Below are 23,703 nucleotides of genomic sequence, written 5' to 3'. Positions count from 1 at the left end.
GAACAAAGTTCAAGTTTAGCAAACTACCAATGACTTCGTTATGTCATCATTACTGATGTTTGAACAGAAAATTCAGAAAGCGACAAATAGCTAATTGCAAGGCAGTTTCACAAATTAATAAGCTTACAGTATCCCGGATCGCAATGAATCAAAAGCATGTACAGTAAAAGCTAAAATCATCAGGACTACAGTTTCCCTTTTAATGCATTGTTTTACTGATTGTTAACTGGCCGGTTTAGCTTTTGATGATCATGCTCTGTCGATTCCTTATTTCAACGACCATTAGCAGGCGGCGATTAGCGTCTTCAATCGATAAAATCGATAAAATTAATTAATGAATCGATAAATCGATAGAAATTGACAAACGAATACGCTGTGAGTCATCGATAATTATCAATTTTTCACTTGACCGAATCGTGTCCTAAAACGTTGGTAAATTTCTTTTACTTGCGCTTTAATAAGAAAATAACGGTTGTGTAAAATTGAAATGCAAATGCTATTGCATTGCTATTGCAATTGCACAGGTTATACTGATGCTGGCCTCGGTAATTTATAATTGAGAAGGTTCACTGATCTCCCTCTAGCCCATGCATCAGACATTTCCTGACCGATTCCTTCTACAGACAACCTCGTTCCCAGCGAAAAATCCTAGGAATGAGGTTGTTCTACAGCATCATGCATTTCTTACAAATTCCCAGGCCGAATGAGCTGATCAAATTACTGCTGTACAATAAAACAAAAAGGAAAATTCCTTGATTATACGTAGACCATTGGAGCTCATCGGCAATAACCTCACATTACGTACTGAAACCTTATTGTGGCAAAACTACCTCTCAAGACTCTTTAAAGACAGTCTACGACAAGCGTGACCAGTTTTTCCGAGAATGAGCTGATAAAAATTCCAATTGCAATTCCTTCTAATAATGTTCGGCATTCGGTGAATGGAATCTTGAGAAATCTCTCCAAAAACGACGTATTGACTTAAAAAAATGAATGAATAGAAAAATTAAAATAATTGGAAAAGGATTATTATTCTGGAATGCTGTAATCACTAATGAAAAGAAAAATTCATAGCTTTATAGGAACTCCTAAATCTCGTGGAGATGTTCAAAACTGACGTGTAAATTTCAAAACCATTCAAATTTTAAAAATACTTGTCACGCGTAACATAGATTGACTGTAAAAGACGATCTTGTCTTAAAGTACACACAAGTGACCACAAATGAACCTTGAATGCCCACGAGTAACCACGAGGGAAAATGCATTATAAAATAGTGCCTATTTAAGGCGCAAATGGACCGTTTGCTAAAGACTTAAATAGATAAATTCGACACTAAAGACATTTCCGAGAGAGGGGAAGGAGGGGATGCTAGGAGGGATTTAAATTTGTCCATGCCCCCTTTATGCAATATTAACTAATTTTTCATATTTCTGCCCCTCACGCCACCTTGAGATTCTTGCTTTCCGCCCTCTTCTTTTTCGTCTCCCCTTCACTTCCCCAACCCTGATTCTCCAGGGTTCTCGCGCCCTGCCCCCTCCCCTCCCCAACACTTTTAAATGTTCGAAGGATGGAAAGAGCGAAAAAAAAAAAATTATTGAGTGAAAATATATATTAAAGGAACTTTCCCATGATAAACAAATCTAAGCAAATTATTTTTTCTGGATATTTTGCAGTCCCAATATTCGCAAAAGACAAAGTCCACAAAAAAGACAGTGAGGGAAGAATTAAAAGTAATGGAAGGCGGTAAATTTCTACCCCCAACCCCCAACCCTCATCCGCTCCCTCCCGGAACGGAAAGGAATGAAACGGTCCATTTGCGGTTAAAAAGTGACTATTCAGAAAATTGACGTCCTGATGACGTCAGTACAATTAATTGAGGCATTCTCAATCGTGGTCACTCGTGGTCATTGGTAGTCACTCGTGTGTACTTTTAGACACGATCGTAAGAGACCGCTTTCTTTCTGTAAATTGAATTGAAAGTGATTCCGTGAAGTTAAAACTACGAGACCAACAATTGCTATGAAGTAGACTTCCAATTGCAACCCTCAGTAGAGGTTATAACACTTAAATACCCCCAGTTTGTCAAGTAGCTAGGAAGATTGGAACATTGTTAAATGTTTGAATTGCATTCACCCTCAGGATCATTTGGTGTGTCTCCATCCACCCAAAGATCAGACTTGGCGTCTCCTTTCTTGCTTCTTTCATTTGTCTTATACTTATACCAGGAAGCAATAAACACAAAAATGGCAAAATTAACCATCATTATTCCAGCTAGCAAGAAAAAGAAGTATTCCAGTTTTCCTTTGTTGGGATTCTTGCTCGGATACCAAACCCCGTTGCTTGCCGACCTAACTATAACAACAAGAAGACTGGTGAGGTAGCTTCCGAGGCCAGTTGTGATCAAAAAGCAGCCCATCACGACTCCTTTCAACCTTTTGGGAGACTGAGAATATGCAAACTCCAGCCCTGAAGGAAAGGAACAAACAAATGAGAATGATGTTTAATTTAACCATCGTAAAGTTCCGATCATGAGTAGCGATCCTCGCTACCTTCAGCCTTTGGGGCTCGTTACTTTCGGGTTGTCAAGAAAAGTTCTGAAATTTGTAATAAGCCCTTTTCAAATAAATCAGCTAGACATAATCACCCTCAAGATGTTGTTTTCTGATTCTGTAATATTAATGACTACTGAACACAGCCGGTTATGTATCTTTTTACCGACGCAGGAGCTTTCGACTCGCTCACAGAGTCTCTCTTACTGTAGTTTTGTCTCGTGACTTCAAATTGTGACTACAAGCCAGGTGAAAAAATGTCCAGGTAGATCGCTGGATGTTTACTTCGGTTATCTTGTTTTATGGTAAGGACCTGGCAATGAATGTAGATAATCTACCTGTCTAATTTTCACCCTAAAGGTGCTATTGACATATAATTACAGGAATTAGAGGAAGTACCTGTGATAGAACATAGCACCTCGCTTGCTCCAATCAACATAAACTGCGGGACTTGCCAAAAGATATTTAGACTTGATGCATTGCGATGTTCGCCGAAAACAACCTGGTCATAAAAATGCCCCTGTTCCCATACATGCCTTCGCTTTATTTCAACCAAGCCCGCTACCACCACAGATGCTGCGGCCAGAAGCAATCCTACACCAATCCTGCGTAGCGGAGTAAACCTGATGCCGAAGCGTTGAAGAAGAGGGTATACAATGTGGTCCATGATAGGAATGAACACGAGTACAGCGATGATGTCAAAAACAGTCAGGGATGCAGCTGGGACAGTGAAACCGGGAAATTCCAGTCTCATGAAGGTAGCTTGAATCAGGAATATGGTCTGCGTCTGTCGACGTAGAATATAGCGTTAAGCCCCGTCTACAGAAGCAATTTTTATATGGCAATTGTTATGTGGCAATTTTTATTGCCAGTGTAGATGGTTCGACAAATATTTGTTGCTAATTTGCATCAGTAAGAATTTCTCACAGCGGAGATGACCATGGATGCGCAAATGTTAGGGACTATAGGAACTGGGTTCTACAGATGACGTTGAAAAATTGTCACATCTCCTCTACACGGAAAATTTTTTTATGTGGCAATTTTTATTTGCCACATTAACACTAATTCGCCCTTTTTTATCAAATGCAGTTGTCACATAAAAATTGGTCGTTTCTCATCATCTACACGGGCAAATAAACATTGCCACATAAAAATTGCCATATAAAAATTGCTCGTGTAGACGGGGCTTTAATATTACAACAACGTCCAGCAAACGTGCTTATTCGACACTATTACAACGAATTGACGCTAAAGCTATAACTAACACAATTTTTAGAGTTCAAGGAACAAACAAGAAGTTTGAATGGATCATAGTTTTGTAATATGAAAGTGAGAGGCTAAGCGCATGCAAGCTTTTCATATGAAAATTAGTTTTGTTTTCATAGAAAAAGACTTTGCACTTAACTTCGCTTCCAGAATGAGGTTCAAAGCAAATCGGAAATGGCCTAATGATGAAGTTATTCACAATATAGGAAAATAGGAGGCAGATACCAAACAAGTACATAGCCAGCACCAATGTAGCCAATGGCAAATTGGCCAAAAATCTCGCGCGCAAAATGCAGGGCCATGCTTGGAAGTAGAAGTACAGGAAGCTTGTAATAACTTGTATGATTCCACGGAACGAGAAGGGCAAATACTATTACGAGTTTGATTAGCAAATGAGAACACGCGAAAGGCGCATTGCATTGGCAGTTGATTGAAAGATAAGACCTAACAGCGTTCTGCTGGATGAAGCCTTTAACCTATCAGCTTGTTTGTATTCTTCTTAAGAAAAAATATTATCATTTGCATAATTCCTCCCGTACAAGAAACAAGGGTATACTAATTAGCTCGCCCCATAATTTTATCGGGTCGCATCTTTTACAATAGGCCATTTTACAATTGTGCGCTTAGCCTGGCCTTGGATAAGAAGCAAGGCTGGGGGTGACCTTCTTTTGATATGAGCCTCATTTCTTTTGATATGTCGACCGTACTGTTCTTATTTACATTTAGATATGAAAAGTAGTGAGGTATGTATCAAAACGAGGCCACCTGCCACCTCGCTATTAGTCCAAGGCCAGGTCATTAAGCACACAACTTTATAATGGCACATTTAAAGTTTGTACAGGACTTTGTATTTTCATATATACACATTATCGGTTTCCGATAAAAAAAATTGATCACTGTATATGTTTATCCATTTGAGCGGGTTAAAATCTCAGTAGAAATGGCGGACATACCTCTGAGTTGAATACAATGAACAAAAGAAACACTGGGAAAACTCTTAAAAATGCCTTGACATCTTCAACCTGTGCTTCAGTAAACTTTCCTCCAAAACTTCTCTTCGCTTTATCTAACCATGTCGGTACATTGGGTGTGCGGCGATTTTTCACAGCTTCATAAATTATCTTCGCAGTTTCAGTCAGTTGGCTTCCGCCTGGTGGTTTATTCAAGTACTTGTTACGAGCAGACGTAAAGATGATGACAGTAAGGAGTATTGTGACAGCAGTGATGACGTAACCATAAAATAGACTGTACGTTTGTTGCACCCATACAATTACTGTAAATGCAACTAGTGATCCAAGGTTAATGAAAAAGTAAAACCAGTTAAAGAATGTCTGGATAGCTCTTGGCCCATCCTGTTTAACCTGATCAGCTCCAAACGGCGACACATTGGCTTTGATTCCTCCAGTTCCAAATGCGATCGTTACAAGAGCAATCGCAAAGTACACCAGCCTGCTTGCCTTGTTATATTGGACATTACTCGTGGAAACGGGAAGCATTAGGAGCGTACCAATAATGTACACTAATGAGCCGCCAAAGATGGCATTATAGCGACCAATGTAAGCGTCAGCCAGCCATCCGCCAAACAAAGGAGTAAGGAAGCATGTTCCTGAAGGAATAAAAAGGTTTAATTTAGAAGAGAGTATATTGAGAAATCCTATGGGTTTGATGAAAATTTTCATTGCAAGATTTTTTTCCAGCCTAAATTAATTGTCATGCATCCCAACCCCGTAAAATCTTTTGGCGGAACGGTGCACAAGATAATCTGGTAACACAGGATACAACATTTGGACTGATTCAGCCTTCACGTTCGGTACAATTAAGATATTTTTAAAAGAAAGACATAGATAGGTTCAAAAAACGGCTTTTCGAAAGTCAATAGTGCACCAGTTGTGTGTAAGGTGAGCGTTCTTACTACTTTCAGATGTCCCCCTCTCCTCGTTTCGAACTGTGGTGATGAGAAAATGAAGGATGATCTTAAAATGAAACGATTCATTTAAGGTGGCTCATAATAGGTTCTGGCACTTGCCATCGCTTATACAGTTGACGGACCCTGATCAGTTGATACAACTATCATAATGGTCTTAAAGAAATGCTTTAATAATTATTGGCCAACAATTCATGGCCATTTTCGCGACAGTATAACCTGCTAAAAACAGGTGGTTGTACTTAAAAATGAGCTCGGTGACCTCAAGTTTTTTTTTTTATCATGGAACTGTCATCAGAATCGGTTCAGATTCAGTGGTGGCAAAGTTTAAAAAAAGAAGAGCTATACCTTAAATTTTCAAAAATTTGCTCTAATCCCTCCCATGTCGCAAAGCCACTGTGACCAATACTCGTGAATAATACGAATTTCTTTGATACAATTATTATCGTATCAACTAGTAAGGAGAAGTAGTATTGATCCGTCAAAAGTCTAAGAGCTCAAACCAGTTGCAGCCATGTTAAAGTGATCTATAAAGATAGATGACACCAGCAAATAAATATTAGATGATTAAGATATACATCCTTGCACTGATTTGCATTCAGAGCTGTTGGACGAGTTTCGAACTTCAGTTTATTACTTCAATGTTAATTTTGTGAGAAAATTAACTTTAAAGTAATAAACTGAAGTTCTAACCTCGTCCAACAGCTCCGAATGCAAATTTCTGTTACCTTTGGTATTTGCTGGTAAATATTGGTTCAATATAAAAGTCTAGGTTCGCATAGCATATAAACACAGCTGAATTGAGATATAATAGGCCATTCAGTCGAGTTGCTGTGAACCTTATTATGAGAGTAGGGCTCAGTGCAAAGCTTTTTGTATGAAAAGTACATGTAGTTTTCGTTGCATATGAATGAAAACTAATTTTTATGATAAAAACAATTTACATAGCCTCGCTTTCATAATGAGATTCACAGTAACTCGGCAATGTCCTATTGAATTGATGTACTTACCAGTGAATACCATACTTATGGTCGATGGCCACGGCGCTGGAAGATGTAAGTGATCTCTGCAAAGTAGCACTAAATTCGCGGTCATTCCATAGAATGCCAGACGCTCACATAACTCTGTGACAAGAACGCACAGGACAACCAGGAGCTTCTGTCTACGTCCAGTGAAATGCTCCGCATCCCTTAAAGAAGAGGAAGTGCTGGCCAGCAAAGTAATCGAGCCATGATCATTAGCCGTTTTATCTGAGAGTAGTAAAGATTCTTCATCTTCATTTCTTTCTGCCGATGCCATGTTCCAAACAAAACAGCTTCTTCTACAAGAAATAAAACACATAGTTAATCGCCGTTTGGGCGCTCCCTCAGTGATGGACTATACGGGAACGCTTCTCCCGAAAGAAGTACCTTTTTTCACTGAGTCTGCAGGTTTATTAAGTGGTTGGGATCTCGAGAGTTGAAGTATTGAAAACCCTTTTATTTTTTTTTATTTTAAAAGGTATTTGAAAATATCTTAGGCAGACCAACCGGAAAAGAGATGCATTGTGTCTATTGTGGGTGTGTGTCTTTCAAGCATTAAAACACAAATTGTTAGCTAAGGCGTCGTAAAACCTACAGTTTGGAAACATTACATTAATGAGATCTTTTCTCTGTGGGACACTGGTAAGCAGGATATAGGACGGTTGATCGAACAGGCTTGCTCGCCCCGAAGAGAGGTTTCCCGAAGGCTAGTTAGGACGAAACCCTAAGACTCCTAAGAACAAACTCCTCAAAAACAACATTTGAGAAAAATATTAAGAAATTTAAACTTTGAACAGCAAAAAGGTGGCTGTGGCCGCTTATAGAGGTGGCCGTTGAATAGAGGTATCGAATACAGCACTTTACTGACAAATAATTCGGGACTTTGGAAGTGGCCGCTTAATGAAGGGTGACCCGACTGTAATATTTTCATGTCTGATGAGTGCAAACTTTTCGTGAAGAGAAACCTCCCATTATATTCCGCTCCAGAGTTTCAGCTGGAATAACAGTCATACATAACAATTTGCATAATTTTTTCTAGATTGTAATATATAGTTTTATGGCTTATGAGTGGGAGGTCTTTAACCTTGGCTCGAAGATATTAGCATTTAAGTGCTACACTGTAAATTCGAGGGTAAATAAAGTTTATTGATTGATTGATTGATGATTGAACAAAGAGAAACCACAATTTTATTCAGGGCCGTAGCGAGACGTTATACAGAGACGAGGCAAGTGTTGTAAGCTTCCGAGACGTGGGCCTTCAGAGAGGTCTGGGCGCATGCTCCTCTGACACATTTTGAAATCTCAGTATCTCAGTATTTTAGTAGCACTCTTTCATCTGTAACTTGTATATACTTTTCCAACTTGTTTAAAACAAGTTGTGGCGCATATTTAGCGAGTCATTTACTGGAAGTTATTTTCTACAATCCAGTGAATGTTATACGGTATGCGCATTCCGGCAGTACGACGAGGACTCGGTTTTCTACCGTCAGTTTTACCAAAGGTATGTGGCGTCTTGGGATATCAAATGGTCCCTTGAAATTTTCTAGTGATCGCAATACTTTGGCCTTAATACTAGATTTGCTCGCAAAAATTAAACGAGTGCTCGCTTGCTCGTGGTCTCAAACTTTTCGTAACTGCATGCCCGTATGCTCGGGTTATCGTTAAAGTTTGCTCGATTGCCCGACGTTCGTAAACTTTCCTGCTTTGTATGCTCCAATGAACCTGACTGTCAAGTACACAACAATAACGTAAGTTAACACAATTATATATGCCCGCATAACCAGAATCGCGATAAGATGTAAAATGTTGTGTATTGTGGAGATTTCACTCATAAAAGCAACGCCTGAAGCTTTCCTGCTAGCGATAAAATTTACGAAGTGATCGCTGCTTGCCAGTTGTATGTTCCGTTGAAGCCGGTGCTCGCTACTCGCAAAGAAAAATTTGTTAACTGGTTACTCTCGCAAAAAAAAAAAAAAAAAAAGAAAGAAAGAAAAAAAAAACCGCGCAGTGTTCGCAAAGACCATTCGATACCCCTACTGTTGCGAATGACATTCAAAAGATAGTAATGCCGTTTGATGGCTGTAAGAAAAAATAATATAATAATTCCTCGCGAAGCGAGGGCCGAAGGCCCGAGCGTAGCGAGGTTAATAAATTTGTCGGGCCGAGCCGGCCCGAGCGGAGCTAAGCCACGCGAATTCGAGCGAAAAATATATTTATATATATATATATATATATGTGTATATGTTTATATCTTTGAAGGTGTCCGCACAATGACGTCAGACTGTCTGGCGTCGTCTGGAGCAAAATTTGCATACATCGAAAAAAAGATGCGTGCATGATCAAATTTCAACTGCAATGTTTATCAATATTCACTGGATACAGAACTATCTCTCCAGAATGTTTTCCCTTTCTTTTAGAAATCTTTTTTGTGAAAGATTGCATTAAAGAAATTACACGTTTTGTGGCCGCGGTAAATAATTTTCCGTGGGAAATAAATTCATCGAACACGGCAGCGCTGCACGCCCGTTGTACATTACGTCGCGTCACAAATAGATTTTCAACCGCAAACTAGCCCGTGGAACTACGAAAACACCATGCTCATCAAAAAAAAAATCTTATGCGACTTTTAATCTCCTCGTTTGATGCTACAATACGAGTAAAGAGGGCTTTCCACCCAGCCCCAGCTTCGCGAGGTTTTGCGAGTCACGTATTTCTAGTAATAAAAATAATAAAACCCATCAGTTGTAATCACGAGTGAAGCCACGAGCATGTAATGATCTTTACAAATATCTTCAAACAATTTTGGTGGTGAATGTAACCGACTTCTTGTAGAAACATTTTTGGCCCCGGCGTACAGCTTTGGACTTTCTCGTTTTTGCAGGTATAAAGTCAACGAAAAAATCGCAAAAATCGTATCCGAGGAAATTCTAAAAGCCATTTTTACCGATCAACTAACCCTAATGGAGCGCTGATATGGTGGGTCATGTCATAGTTACTATGGTTTTGTCAAAAGACCTCAAAAGTACTTGATACATTTTCTTTCCTACCATGATTACCTCGGCTTACCTTCAATAGTCGCAGGTTAAAACCGCATGGAACAGCTTTCTCTTCGGCACGGATGTGTGTGAAGGCAAGAAGTGGTCTTACAGTGATCCCACCTTCTGCGGCATGGAATTTCGATCAGTTTTTGGCGATAATCATGTGAGTCACGCTGCAGTTGCGGTGTAAATAGCTAATGGTTGTCACGAAATTGGACGTCACGCTTCACTCAATTTTCTTTTAACCTGAACTAAAAGTTTCCTCTGTTTTAATATTATGTGTAAAATTACCTCTGGAATAAAATTTAATTTCCCACAACGAAATTTCTGCTTAGACGTATTGCAAAAATTTGTAACCGAATAACTTGTCAGACTTGTGCTGGTCACATGACAATCAAACCGTGACGTACTTGAAGATGAAATACACTCTTTTGTTCTTGAACGAGAAGCATTCATCTTAAAAAAAGGACGAAAAGGATAGTTAGATTGAAGGTTAGTGCAATTTAGCTTAGCTGTGTGGTAAAAGTAAAAATAATTAAATGTAAACTAAGTATTTTGGAATAGTTTCCCATTTCACTTGCTTCTGGAAGGAGTCCGGCACTCAGCCGATGCGAGCCCGCTCAGGATGTCACAAGTCACAAGCTATCACAAGACATCACGGTGATTGCCAAGTAATTTCATCGCGAGCGTAAGGAATCATACAGCAACTAGCTCAAAGTTCAAGTTTAACAAACTACCACTGATCTCGTTATGTCATCACTATGTTTGAACAGAAGATTCTGAAAGCGACAGATAGCTAATAGCAAGGCAGTATCCCGCATCGCAATGAATCAAAAGCATTTAGAGTAAAAGCTATAATCATCAGGACTACAGCTTCTCTTTTCCTGTATTGTTTTACTGAATGTTAAGAACAATGCCCAGTTTAGCTTTAATTTTTTATTGATTATTAAATATTCAAGAATACAATTTTAACAATTAAGGAAAAAAAACAAACAAACAAACAAAAAAAAAACAAACAAACAAGTAATACTATTTAATAAAATAACATCGCCCAGAATGCAATTCGTCTTAGCAAAAGCGAAATTAAATTTCATTCCAAAATAAAACTAAAACAGAAATAACAACAAACAACAATACGAAATCAATTACAAGAACATTTTGTATTGGAATTCACTCACACAAAACCTGTCACTGTTAAATACCTTCCACTGAATGTTGTGAAAAATATAAATTAATTTCTCCCATTTCTTAAGATGTTGCAAAAGTTTATCATTCTCCCTTGCAATATAAAGCTCAATGTTGTCCACACGTTTAGTCCTTGCGATAAAAACTGGCAGATTAGCTTTGGATATTTTTTGACATCTACTGGAATAAAGAATTTACCCATTAGTACCATGTGATTGTTTAGAGTGAAGTCATCCATACCCCGTGGCATCAAATTTTCCAAATATCAAATCTGTCTCTTTTAGTGTATTGATTTGAATTTTATTATCGCTTAACCAGGACAAAACGTGTTGCCAGTTTAGCTTTTGATAACCATTCTTTTTCGATTCCTAATTTCAGCGACCATTAGCAGGCGGCGAATAGTGTCTTTAATCGATAAAATCGATACTCGATAACATTCGATAAAATCGATAGAATTAACTAATTTAATCTATAAATCGATAGAAATTGACATACGAATAGTTACGCTGTAAGTCATTGATAATAATAAATTTTTCACTTGACTAAAACGTGTCCTAAAACGTTGATAAATTACTTTTACTTGTGCTTTAATAAGACAATTATCTGTGTAAATGAGCAAATTAAACTGAGTACTGTAGTCGAGATGCAAATGCTATTTCATTGTGTCACATGTTATACTGATGCTGGCCTCGCTAATTTGAAATTGAGAAGGTTCACTGATCTCCCTCTAGCCCATGCATCAGAAATTTTCTGACCGATTCCTTCTACAGACAACCTCGTTCCCAGCGAAAAGTCCTAAGAACGAGTTTGTTCTACAGCAACATACATTTTTTACAAATTCCCTGGCCAAATGAGCTGATCAAATTACTGCTGTACATACAGGAAACCAAAAAGAAAAATTCCTTGATTATATATAGACCATTGGATCTCATCGGCAATAACCTCACATTACTTAGCCCCCGTTTATATGGAGAAAAGTTGTCCCGGGAAAAAGAGTCACCCTCCCAGCCGAGTCAACTTCAGCGAGCGTTTATATAAGAATAGTTGACCCCTTTGCCCGAGCCAACAGCACTCGCGCATGCTCTGATTGTCTTGCCTTGGCGGAGTTGACCCGGCTGGGCGAGCCAAAGTGTTTATAAGTACACAGGAGTGACCACGAATGACCCTTATGTGCCCACGATGGACCACGAGAGAGAATGCATCAGAATATTATACGGACGTCATAATGACGTCATTTTTATAAAATAGTGACTATTTAAGGCTCAAATGGACCGTTTTCCCGAGACTTAAGCAGGTAAATTTGACAAAAAAGAAATTTTCGTGAGAGTGGAGGGTGTGGATGCTGTGAGGGATCTAAATTTGTCCATGTCTCCTTTTTTTTTGACTATGCCTCTTTGTTCAATATTGTATAATTTTTAATATTTCTGCCCCTCCTGTCACCTTGAGGTTCTTGCTTTCCGCCTCCTTCTTTCCGCCTTCCATACACTTCCCCACCCCTGGTTCTTCTGGGTTGCCGCGCCCTGCCCTCTCCCCACTAACACTTTTCAAGGTCCGAAGGAAGGAAAGAGCGAAAAAATGTTCAGAAAAAGAATAATTGAGTGAAAATATATATCAAAAGAACTTTCCCATGATAAACAAATCTAAGCAAATCATTTTTGTTAATATTTTTCAGTGCCAAAATTCGCAAATTAAAGACAAAGTCCACAAAAAAGTGGGGGAGGGCAGAATTAAAGGTAACGAGAAGCGGTAAATTTATACCCCCCCCCCCCCCCCACCATCCGTCTGCTCCCACCCGGAACGGAACAGAATAGTTAAACGGTTCATTTGCGGTTAAAAAGTGACTATTTCATAAAAATGACGTCCTGATGACGTCAGTATAATTAATTGAGTCATTCTCAGTCGTGGTCACTCGTGGTCATTGGGAGTCTCTCGTGTTCACTCGTGTGTACTTTGAGACACGATCGTCAGAGACCGCTTTTTTTTCTGTAAATTAAATTGAAAGTGATTCTGTGAAGTTAAAATTACGAAGTCAAAAATTGCTGTGAGGTAGACTTCCAAACCTCGGTAGAGGTTATAACACTTATAAACCCCAGTATATCAAGTAGAAGATGAACACTGTTAATTGTTTGAATTGCATTCACCCTCTGGATCATTTGGTGTGCCTCCATCCACCCAGAGGTCAGACTTGGCGTCTCCTTTCTTGCCTCTTTCATTTGTCTTATACTTATACCAGGAAGCAACGAATAGAAAAATAGCGAAATTAACCATCATTAGTGCGGCTAACAAGAAAAAGAAGTATTCCAGTTTTCCTTCGTTGGGATTCTTGCTCGGATACCAAACCCCGTTGCTTGCCGACCTAACTACAACGACAAGAAGACTAGTGAGGTATCTTCCCAGGCCACTTGTGATCAAAAAGCAGCCCATCACGACTCCCTTCATACTTTTGGGAGACTGGGAATATGCAAACTCCAGCCCTGAAAGATAGGAACAAACCAAATAAGAATGATGTTTAATTTAACCACCGTTAAGTTCCGATAGTAGTCACCCTCGCCTCAGCCTTTGGGGCTCGTTACTTTCGGGGGGTCAAGAAAAGTTCTGAAATTTTCAATAAGCCCTTTTCAAAGTACAGTCGAACCTGTATATAACGGCCTTGTATTGAGCGGCCACCCTCTATAAAGCGGCCAGTTTTCAAAGTCCCGATTGTTCGCTCATACAAACACTGTATTTGTTACCTGTATTAGGCGGCCACCTCTATTACGCGGCCGCGGCCACCCTGTAGCAGTCCTGTGTTTGTCTTTCTTTGTTATTTTTACCTGTATTAAGCGGCCACTCTTGAATGGAAACTAAGCCGTATGTTATTTTAGATGGTATCACTGTAAAGAAATAACATGTACAAAGCTACTGTAAGCTGATACTCGGCCATTTGATATGGTTAACGCTTTTCAGATGCCCGCCATGTGCTGAAGTACAGTACCATAATACGAACGCTAAAAAAAGTTTGTTTTGAAAATGCTTCACTCTTGAACAAGAAATTCCTCTTTAATTAGCTTGTTCTTCGGCCATGTGACATTGAACATTGAGCGTACCAACTATGAAATGACGGAATGAGATATTTTGTTGTGAACTGTAAGTCATAGAAATAGAGGGCACTGTATACTGTAGAAGAGTAGAGGACAATTTATTGCATAGGACTTTTACACAATATTGTGTTTATTATACCGTAAAGTTACAAGTTGGCACTGAACTTTGTTTAAAGTATTGATCGCTTTAAAGAGTGTTGATTTTCCTATTGTTTCCTCGCGTGAAGTGTTTTTGTATGATACGCCATTAAAATTGACATTAGACAACGTCCAGTGAGTGTTTTAGTGATCCTGTATTAAGCGGCCACCTGTATTAAGCGGCCAGTTCCTCAAGTCCCAAGGGTGGCCGTTATATACAGGTTCGACTGTAATCAGCTAGACATAAACACGCTCAAGATGTTGTTTTCTGATTTTGTAATATTAATAAAAACTGAATACAGTTATGTATCTTTTATAGACGCAGGAGCTTTCGACTCGCTCACAGAGTCTCTCTCACTGTGGTTTTGTCTCGTGACTTTAAATTGTGACTACAAGCCAGGTGAAAAAATGTCCAGGTAGAGCGCTGGAAGTTTATATCGGTTATCTTGTTTTATGATAAGGACCTGACAATGAATGTAGATAGTTAACCTCTCTAATTTTCCCCCTAAGGGTGCTATTAACATATAATTACAGGAATTAGAGGAAGTACCTGTGATAGCACATAGCACCTCGCTTGCTCCAATCAACATAAACTGTGGGACTTGCCAAAAGATATTTAGACTTGATGCATTGCGATGTTCGCCGAACACAACCTGGTCATAAAAATACCCCTGTTCCCATACCCGCCTTCGCTTTATTTCAACTAAGCCCGCTACCACCACAGATGCTCCGGTCAGAAGCAATCCTACACCAATCCTGCGTAGCGGAGTGAACCTGATGCCGAAGCGTTGAAGAAGAGGGTATACAATGTGGTCCATGATAGGAATGAACACGAGTACAGCGATGATGTCAAAAACAGTCAGGGATGCAGCTGGAACAGTGAAACTGGGAAATTCCAGTCTCATGAAGGTAGCTTGAATCACGAATATGGTCTGCATCTGTTGGCGTAGAATACAGCGTAACTGTTACAACAATGTCTAACAGACGTACTTATTCGACACGATACAAACGCTAAAGCTATTACCAACACAATTTTTAGAGTTCGAAGAACAACTGGATCATAGTTTTGTAACATGAAAGCGAGAGGCTAAGTGCATAAAAGCTTTTCAAATAAAATTAGTTTTGTTTTCAGAATGAGGTTCAAAGCAACTCGGAAATGGCCTAATAGTGAAACTATTCACAAAATAGGAAAATATGAGGCAGATATAAAACAAGTAGGTGGCCAGCACCAGTGTAGCCAATGACAAATTGGCCAAAAATCTCGCGCGCAAAATGCAGGACAATGCTTGGAGGCAGTACAGGAAGCTTGTAATAACTTGTATGCTTCTACGGGACGAGAAGAGCAAATACTACCTCGAGTTTGAGTAGCCAATGAGAACACGCGAAAGGTGCAATTCACTGTCACTCGATTAAGAGATAAGACCTAACAGCGTTCTGCCGGATGTATAGTAGCCTTTTGCGTTTCAGCTCATTTGTATTCTCCAGGTGATCTGGTGACGTAACTCGGGGGACTGGGAAGAGAAATTTTAATGCCGTATCCCACAAACGCGCGCGGCCTTCAGTGTTGTTTTCGAATTTTATCATGGCGGAGTAACGCGGTCGGTTTCACTCAGTTTCATTTGAACGTCAACTCACCTCGCTTGACCAGCTTTGGTAGTTTCTTGTAATAAATAGTCCACGGGTGTCACAATTTTGGCAATCCTTGGCAGTGCATACAGTTGAAGTTCTTCATCCGTAAGAAGTTTACACAATTCTTTAACACGAACGTTCCTAGAGTATGGGTTTTTTCACCGTCAAGGAATTTTTCTGCACATTCCTTAGCAGTAATACGAACTCGAGTCGTCACCAAAGAGTCTGGTTTATGCGATGGATTCAAGCGGAAGTGTTCATTTAAATTTTTCTTGTTCACGTAAAAATTGTCGCAGTTTTTATGAGGGCAGTGCAAGCGTACTAGGGCCGACTCCGAACTGCAAGAGTTTTCCTTTGCTTGGAAAGCCATTTAAATGCCAAAGTACCAAACAAAATGACCTGACCGGGGTTGAATTGCCAAAAAAAAAAAGACAAACAAACCAACAAGCAACATAAATTTAAAGTCCTGAGTCACGGCAACACTGCCGACCGGCCGGCGTCTCAAAAGCCCGCCAAAACTGTGACACCCGCGTCTTCATCGAGTTCAGAATTTGAACATGGCAAGCTAATTATAAGAACATTTAACAGATACCAGAATGGATCAAGACATTCTTTAGCAAATATCAATTTTAATAGTGACACAAAAGTAAATTAACACAGTTTAAGGTAATATTGGAAACCAAATTATTCAAATAAATCTTTCAGATTCATGCTCACGGTTCAATCCGTCCTCACTTGCTTATCGCATCAGATGTCATTCTCCTATGACTAGAAGCTTTCAAGGCTTTACCTCCCAATTTCCTTCAGTAATTGCATTAGTCAAACATAGAGGATTAATTTTCATGCATTCTACATGTCATGTGTATCGTGCCAGGTGAGTTAACGTTCAAATGAGACCGACCTCACAAGGCTACAGGCCGCCATGTTAAAATTCGAAAACAACACTGAAGGCCGCGCGCGTTTGTGGGATACGGCATTAAAATTTCTCTCCCCAGTCCCCCGAGTTACGTCACCAGATCACCTGGCTTCTTGTTAAAAAATATTAGCACGTGCCAGTTCAAGACTAAAACTTTACATAATTCATTCCCGAACAAGAAATATGGGCATAATTCCATCAGGTCGCATCGTTTACACTAGGCCATTTTACAGCTGTGTGCTTAGTGACCTGGCCTTGGATTGGAAGCAACGTTGTTGACCTACTCTTGATGTAAACCTCACTTCTTTTGATATGTAGATTATGCTGTTCTTATGCTAACTAGTTCCTATTTACGTATGAAAAGCAGTAAGGTTTGTATCCCCAGCCTCGCTTCCAGTCCAAGGCTAGGTCACCAAGCACACAACTTTAAAATGGTCTATTGACACTTTGCACAGGACGATGATTTCTCATATATACATATCATCGCTGTCCGATAGAAAAAAAAATTGACCACTGCATACATTTATTCATTTGAGCGGGGTGAATTCTCAGTAGAAATGGCGGACGTACCTGTGCGTAGATTGCCCAGAACACAATGAACAAAAGAAACACCGGGAAAACTCTCAGAAATGCCTTGACATCTTCAACCTGTGCTTCAGTAAACTTTCCTCCAAAACGTCTCTTCGCTTTATCTAACCATGTCGGTACATTGGGTGTGCAGCGATTTTTCACAGCTGCTTCATAAATTATCTTCGCAGTTTCGGTCAGTTGGCTTCCGCCTGGTGGTTTATTCAAGTACTTGTTACGAGCAGACGTAAAGATGATGACAGTAAAGAGTATTGAGACAGCAGTGATGATGTAACCATAAAATAGACTGTACACTTGTTGTACCCATACAATTACTGTAAATGCTACTAGTGATCCAATGTTAATGAAAAAGTAAAACCAGTTAAAGAATGTCTGGATAGCTCTTGGTCCATCCTGTTTAACCTGATCAGCTCCAAACGGCGACACATTGGCTTTGATTCCTCCAGTTCCAAATGCGATCGTTACAAGAGCAATCGCAAAGTACACCAGCCTGCTTGCCTTGTTATATTGGACATCACTCGTGGAAACGGGAAGCATGAGTAACGTACCCACAATGTACACTAATGAGCTGCCAAAGATGGCGTTATAGCGACCAATGTAAGCGTCAGCAAGCCATCCGCCAAACAAAGGGGTAAGGTAGCATGTTCCTGAAAGAATAACAAAGTTTAATTTAGAACAGAGTCTATTGAAAAATCCTGCGAGGTTTGATGGACATTTTCATTCCAAGATATTTTCCAGCCTGAATTAATTGTCATGTATCTTAACCCCGTAAAATCTTCCGGAAGAATGCAAGTGAAAATTTGGCAGATTGTCAGTCGGTTGATATTCAGATTAATTGTGACTGGAGACCAATTTTTTTTTTCTGAGCCTTTATTAACAACAGCTGTAGTAAATTCAGGGAATAAATTTCGTTTCCCTTGAATAATTAGCTGAGAAGCATCCGAACAGAGCACAAGATAATCTGGAAACACAAGATACAACATTTTGCCTAAATCTTCCTACATGTTCGGTTCCTTTTCAACAGTACAAGGTATTTTTAAAAGAATAACAATTGATAGGTTCAAAAAGCGGCTTTTCAAAAGCCAAGAGTGCACCACTTGTGTGTTAGGTTAGCGTGCTTATTACTTTCATATGCCCCCTCTCCCCACCATTTTAAAATGTGGTGATGATGAAAGGAAGAATGATCTTTCAATGAAGCGATTCATTTAAGGTGGCTCACAATAGGTTCCAGCACTTCCCATCACTTATACAGTTGACTGACCCTGATCAGTTGATACAACAATCATGTAGGTCTCAAAGATATGCTTAATTATTGTTAAACAATTCGGCCATTTTTGAGACAGAATAAGCAGCTAAAATCAGGTGGTTGTTCTTGAAAATGAGCTCGGTGATCCCAGGCTTTTATCATGGAACTGTGATCAGAATTCGAATGTTCAGATACAGTGTTGGCAAAGTTTAAAAAAAGAAGAGCTATACCTTAAAATTTCAAAATTTGCGTTAATCCCTCTCACGTCGCAAAGCGACTGTGATTTGTGAATGATAACAAATTTCTTTAATACAATTATTATTGTATCAACTGGTAAGGAGTAGTAATATTGATTCTTCAAAAGTCTAAGAGCTGGAAACCAGTGCCAGCCATCTTTTCGAGTTGCTGTCATAAATCTTATTAGCGGAGGCGCGCGTGCAAGGAGCCCCATTGATAAGAGATTTTGGTAAACCCATGTATGCGAAAAATTTTGGTTATGACGTCGCTGTCCGACCGTCCGGCCGGCGTATGTACTTACGCCCCCCTATGTAAGCCACCGTGAAATGTCACACTGAACCTGTGCGGCAACCCGATTTGTTTCGGTGGGTAGTGAGATGGCTTACATTACTTGCAAAAAACTTCGGACGTTTTATTTCGGACGTTTAATTTTCGGACACTTTTTTCCTCATTTCGGACAATTTTCAGACAAAAATTTCGGACTCTGCGCTTAAACATGCCTAAAGTAAATTTACGTATAAAAAACATGAATTAGAGGTACAGGCCTTCTCCAATTGCAAAGGGAGGGCTTGAGATAGTCCTCCGAGCTACGATTAAAATTGAAGACAGCAAGCGATTTTTTCTTTTTCGCTTTAAACAGCTTATTCAAAAGAACTATGAGCTTCTTCATCTATCACCTCGGTCACCGACAGCCGCAGATGAAGAACGACACGCTAGTGACAATGAAGAGGACCTTTCAATTGTGTTGATTGATGATGATGAAGATGAAAAGGATTAGCACCACTGGCACTGGCAATGCAATTACTGTATCATAAAACTGGGCTAGGGTCGAAGATTAAAATATAAACTGCAAAATGGAATTGATCTATGTTTTTGTCTTTCATAAAAGAAACAAATATTTTCCTTTCCAGTGATAAAAAGAACGACTGAGCAAAGCCTCCTCATCCCAATTCTAGCCATATCATGTACATTGGCTTTGAATATGTGATGCCGTCGCCCAGAAAGTACTTTTAAAGTTTTATACTATACTGTAAAAATTTCGGACGGTTTTTTTTGGGACACTATTTTTGTCCGAAATTAAAATCGTTCGAAATTTTTTGCAATTAATGTACTTCTTTTAGAAAAACAAACGAGAATGTTGAAGAACACTAATTTCTAGTATTCGTTGAATATGTTGTCAAACTACATATGTCGAGAAAGCAGGCGACTAATAAGCAAATTTGAAACCCGAGAGCGACGAACAAACAGTTGAAAACAAACATGTGGTGAGCTGGGTGGCGAGTAAGCAACTCGCAAGTCGCTGATAGAAATTAATGCATTTTTGCAAACAACTATCGGTAATTTTCCATATTTAAGATACTTCAAATTATACTCAAATACTTTTAAGTATTTAAAAATCGTTGCCATACGACAAATATTCGTGGATAAATTGATTTTGAAAATTCACAGAGCTATTCACAGAGTTATGTTTTGTGTTGGACTTGTGTAACTCATTTTGTAAACACGCAGTAAACGTTTAAATATTTCGGACCACAACCAAACATTATTTTTCCTGTATTCTCCTTTTGTTAACGTTTACTTATAGACTTGAATTATTTGTGTAGGAGAAATATTCACAGAGTTATGTGTTGTTTTGAACATTTTGTGTTCAGGGACTTCTCTAATTCATTCGCCATTCTCAGCGCATAAGTTTTGTAAACACGCTTTAAATTAATTTTTAATTATTTTGTGCTCGACTTGTGTAATTCATTCGCAGCGCATATTTGTAAACAGTACTCCCCAATATATTTTAAAGTAAACGTTCAAATCTGTTTTCGAACCATAGCCAAACATTATTTTTCTTTTATTTCTTCTCTTGTAACGTTTATTATGCGAATATAAATCTTTCTGTACGGGGAATATCCACAGAGTAATAAATTTTGAAACAAAAATTTTATTTTTATCCGAGCGGCCAAATTGCACGCGTGGAAACATTACGTGGTAGCCATATTTTCAATATTCAAGACGCATTTAAATTACAAACTTTACACAAATGCATCAATAGTTTCCACAGGAGAGATATTTGAGAGAGGGCGTAATTTTTTCATCCACAAGTTTATGCTCTCGAACGTCCTCGATCTCGCACGATCAACAAGAACAGCTTATGATTCAAAACATTTTCCGTTAAGGCGTAAAAAGTTTGCTTTATATGCACTTAAGATATACATAACTCAAGACAGGATGAAGAATTTGTAACGTTATCACGTTCATACAATAAGCAGCGTAGCATGTATTTAAATGGTATTACAAAGGAATTGTGGAGCTAAGTGCAAAGCTTTTTATATGAAACGTACATGAAGTTTTCTTTCAGTTGCATATGAATGAAAACTAATTTTCGTGATAAAAACTATGGACATAACGAAGTTCACAGTAACTCGGCAATGGCCTAATTGAATTGATGTACTCACCAGTGAATACCAGACTTATGGTTGATGGCAACGGCGCAGGAAGATGTAACCGATCTCTGCAAAGTAGCACTAAATTTGCCGTCATTCCATAGTATGCGAGACGCTCACATAACTCTGTGACAAGAACGCACAGGACAACCAGGAGCTTCTGTCTACGTCCTGTGAAATGTTCCGCATCCCTTAACGAAGAGGTAGTGCTGGCCAGCAAAGTAATTGAACCATGATCATTAGCCCTTTTATCTGAGAGTAGTAAAGATTGCTCATCTTCATTTATTTCTGCCGATGCCATGTTTCCAAACAAAACAGCTTCTTCTACAAGAGATTTAACACATGGTTAATCGCCATTTTGGGCGCTCCCTATAATGGACTATACGGGAACGCTCCACCCGAAAGAGGCACCTTTTTCAGTCTGCAGGTATATAAAGGGGTAGGGATTTCGAGAGTTGCTGTATGGAACAGGTAGGAAAACTCTGTCATTTAGGTATTTGGAGAGGTCTTTAGCAGACTCACCGGAAAAGAGATGCATTGTGTCTATTGTGGGTGTGTGAAACAGGTTACCTTTTCTCTCAATAATGGCTAGCAGATGGTATATAAAGTTTGAACCTCGGGGCGGAGCCTCACCGCATAAAACTTTGTTGAGTACCCTCTCCTCCCCCCCCCCCCCCATCCCTGGGTCCCTGGTAGATGTATCCTTGCCGGGTCGTGGATAATCTCATATATGTAATATATCGTGAACACCACGTTAACAGCTGTACAGAGCTACAATGGTAAGGGGACTCGGAAATAATATTTTATACTGAACGATTCAAGCGTTGTTTCTTGAATGGGATTTCTCCGTTCCAGAGTTACAGTTAGAATAATATTTTTACATCGAGATATTTTGCATATTTTTCTAGCTTGTACAGTCGGACCTCTATTAAGCGGCCACCCTGGGGACTTTGAAAACTGGCCGCTTAATAGCTAAATATAAATTGGGTAACAATGGTAGTCTACGTAAATTTATTGCCCACAGTGTATAGCAAAACGCTTGTCGAAAAGTGAACATGTACTTAAAGTATGAAAGATAAATGCATTGAAACAAAACATTAAGTGCTCTGTTTTTGCGCATTTCAAGTCTGTGCAAAGTTCTAGCTCCAACAAAGAGAACATGTATGCCTTCGATAACTACAGTATTTTTCAGTATGCAAATCTATGTAACAAAACATCAAGTTTCTTAGGCTTTTTTTTGCATCAACATTCTGTGACGAAATGCTAACACTCATTCTGAAAGAAAAATTTTTCCAATTCAATGGAAGGAACGACCTCCAAATCCAAGGTACAGCCATGGGCTCAAAAATGGCCAATGCTTTTGCAAACATTTTTTTGGCCGGCATTGAAACACAAATTGCTCGCCAAAGCCTCGTAAAACCTACAGTTCGTTAACTCTGTGCAAGCTAATATAATAAAACAACAACATGACACGTCTGAGGGTATAAGGGAAGGGTCCTGAAGGGATCCCTTCCATTTAATAACATTTGCCCCCACAACGGGGGTGTGCGCATAACATGTATAATAACAACCATGAGGGAAGGGAGGGAGGGCAGCGAAGATCGATAAACTGCCGAACAAGCACATGGCATGGAAGAAATAGCGGAGTGCACAGGTGCAAAAACTATTGCCAGCCCTCTCTCCCTTCCCTTGGCCGAGTTAAATAAAAATAAACAGGTATTATTTTAGACGAAAAGTTACATTGACGATATCTTTTCTCAGTGGGACACTGGTAAGCAAGATATAGAACGGTTGATCGATTAAGCTTGCTCGCCCCCAGGAGAGCTTGCTCGAAGGCTAGTTAGGACGAAGCCTCAAGACTCCTACGAACAAACTCCTCAAAAACAACATTTGAGGAAAATATTAAGAAATTTAAACTTTCATCAGGACTGGTAAGCACGATATAGAACTGGGTTGATCGAACAATCAAACTCATATCATCCAACAATCAAATTTACGGCTGAAATCTCAAATACTGGGACTACATTTCTGAATACAGTTGTTTATAAAGGCAATCGATTACATCATCATTCCACACTGGATTTTAAAACACATTTTGAGATGACTGAAATTAAAACCTTTCAATACACCAATACACGCATTTTCCGTCTAACCACCCACAAGGGGTCAAAAAGGATTTGGTTAGGGCGAGGCGCTAAGACTCCTATGAACAAACTCCTCAAAAACAACGTTTGAGGAAAATACTGAAAAATTTAAATTACGACTCTTTACTAAAGGGTACCCAAATAATCTGAATGAAAAAAATTTATCAGATGTCAAATTTACAGAAAAGTCATCAGCATTGAAGCAAAAAGACAACCACCCCCCTCCCCCACCCACCCCAAACAAATATTGCCTTTCGTAACAAAATATCAACCATCAGTCAGTGCCCAGCCTCAAACATGTTTTA

The 23,703-nt window shown here is 39.2% G+C and overlaps 3 protein-coding genes across 5 annotated transcripts in view; all 3 read right to left on the bottom strand.

Annotated features, from left to right (window-relative positions):
- Nucleotides 1-10,138, bottom strand: part of LOC146456569 (solute carrier family 15 member 4-like) — a 25,860-nt gene extending 15,722 nt beyond the window's left edge. Inside the window, exon 1 of one of the 2 annotated variants that reach the window (XM_085093066.1) lies at nucleotides 9,921-10,138. The gene's annotated coding sequence lies outside the window, so the exon portion shown is untranslated. Of the gene's footprint in view, nucleotides 1-9,828 lie in introns of both variants that reach the window. The other variant, XM_085093067.1, reaches the window with a different exon arrangement.
- Nucleotides 1,568-9,950, bottom strand: LOC146456570 (solute carrier family 15 member 4-like). Its single transcript, XM_085093072.1, has 5 exons — nucleotides 9,829-9,950; nucleotides 6,751-7,061; nucleotides 4,770-5,422; nucleotides 2,950-3,337; nucleotides 1,568-2,467 (listed from the first exon to the last, which is right to left on the bottom strand). The coding sequence occupies exons 2-5, from the start codon at nucleotides 7,037-7,039 to the stop codon at nucleotides 2,112-2,114; spliced, it is 1,686 nt and encodes a 561-aa protein (XP_084949198.1). The 5' UTR covers nucleotides 7,040-7,061; nucleotides 9,829-9,950; the 3' UTR covers nucleotides 1,568-2,111.
- A 2,667-nt stretch (nucleotides 10,139-12,805) lies between the features above and the next one.
- Nucleotides 12,806-23,703, bottom strand: part of LOC146456568 (solute carrier family 15 member 4-like) — a 28,190-nt gene continuing 17,292 nt past the window's right edge. For both annotated transcript variants that reach the window (XM_085093068.1, XM_085093069.1), the window contains exons 2-5: nucleotides 21,267-21,578; nucleotides 17,319-17,983; nucleotides 14,754-15,141; nucleotides 12,806-13,459 (exon numbers count right to left, since the gene is read on the bottom strand). In XM_085093068.1, coding sequence (XP_084949194.1) covers nucleotides 13,104-13,459; nucleotides 14,754-15,141; nucleotides 17,319-17,983; nucleotides 21,267-21,555 — 1,698 coding nt within the window. In that variant the 5' untranslated portion in view covers nucleotides 21,556-21,578 and the 3' untranslated portion in view covers nucleotides 12,806-13,103. The remainder of the gene's footprint in view (nucleotides 13,460-14,753; nucleotides 15,142-17,318; nucleotides 17,984-21,266; nucleotides 21,579-23,703) is intronic.

Source organism: Pavona decussata, unplaced genomic scaffold (assembly GCF_977016875.1).
Source record: "Pavona decussata unplaced genomic scaffold, jaPavDecu1.1 SCAFFOLD_254, whole genome shotgun sequence".
Classification (NCBI taxonomy): domain Eukaryota; kingdom Metazoa; phylum Cnidaria; class Anthozoa; order Scleractinia; family Agariciidae; genus Pavona; species Pavona decussata.
Note: the sequence above shows the minus strand (reverse complement) of the source record. Positions and strands in the feature narration are given on the sequence as shown.

What these genes read in the sequence shown, in the direction of transcription:
- LOC146456570 (XM_085093072.1), bottom strand. Translation starts at nt 7,039, where the DNA reads ATGGCATCGGCAGAAAGAAATGAAGATGAAGAATCTTTACTACTCTCA. An exon ending in CATAAGTATGGTATTCACTG is followed by an intron (nt 5,423 to 6,750) that starts GTAAGTACATCA and finishes TTATTCCTTCAG; the next exon opens with GAACATGCTTCCTTACTCCT. An exon ending in TCATTGTATTCAACTCAGAG is followed by an intron (nt 3,338 to 4,769) that starts GTATGTCCGCCA and finishes CTACGTCGACAG; the next exon opens with ACGCAGACCATATTCCTGAT.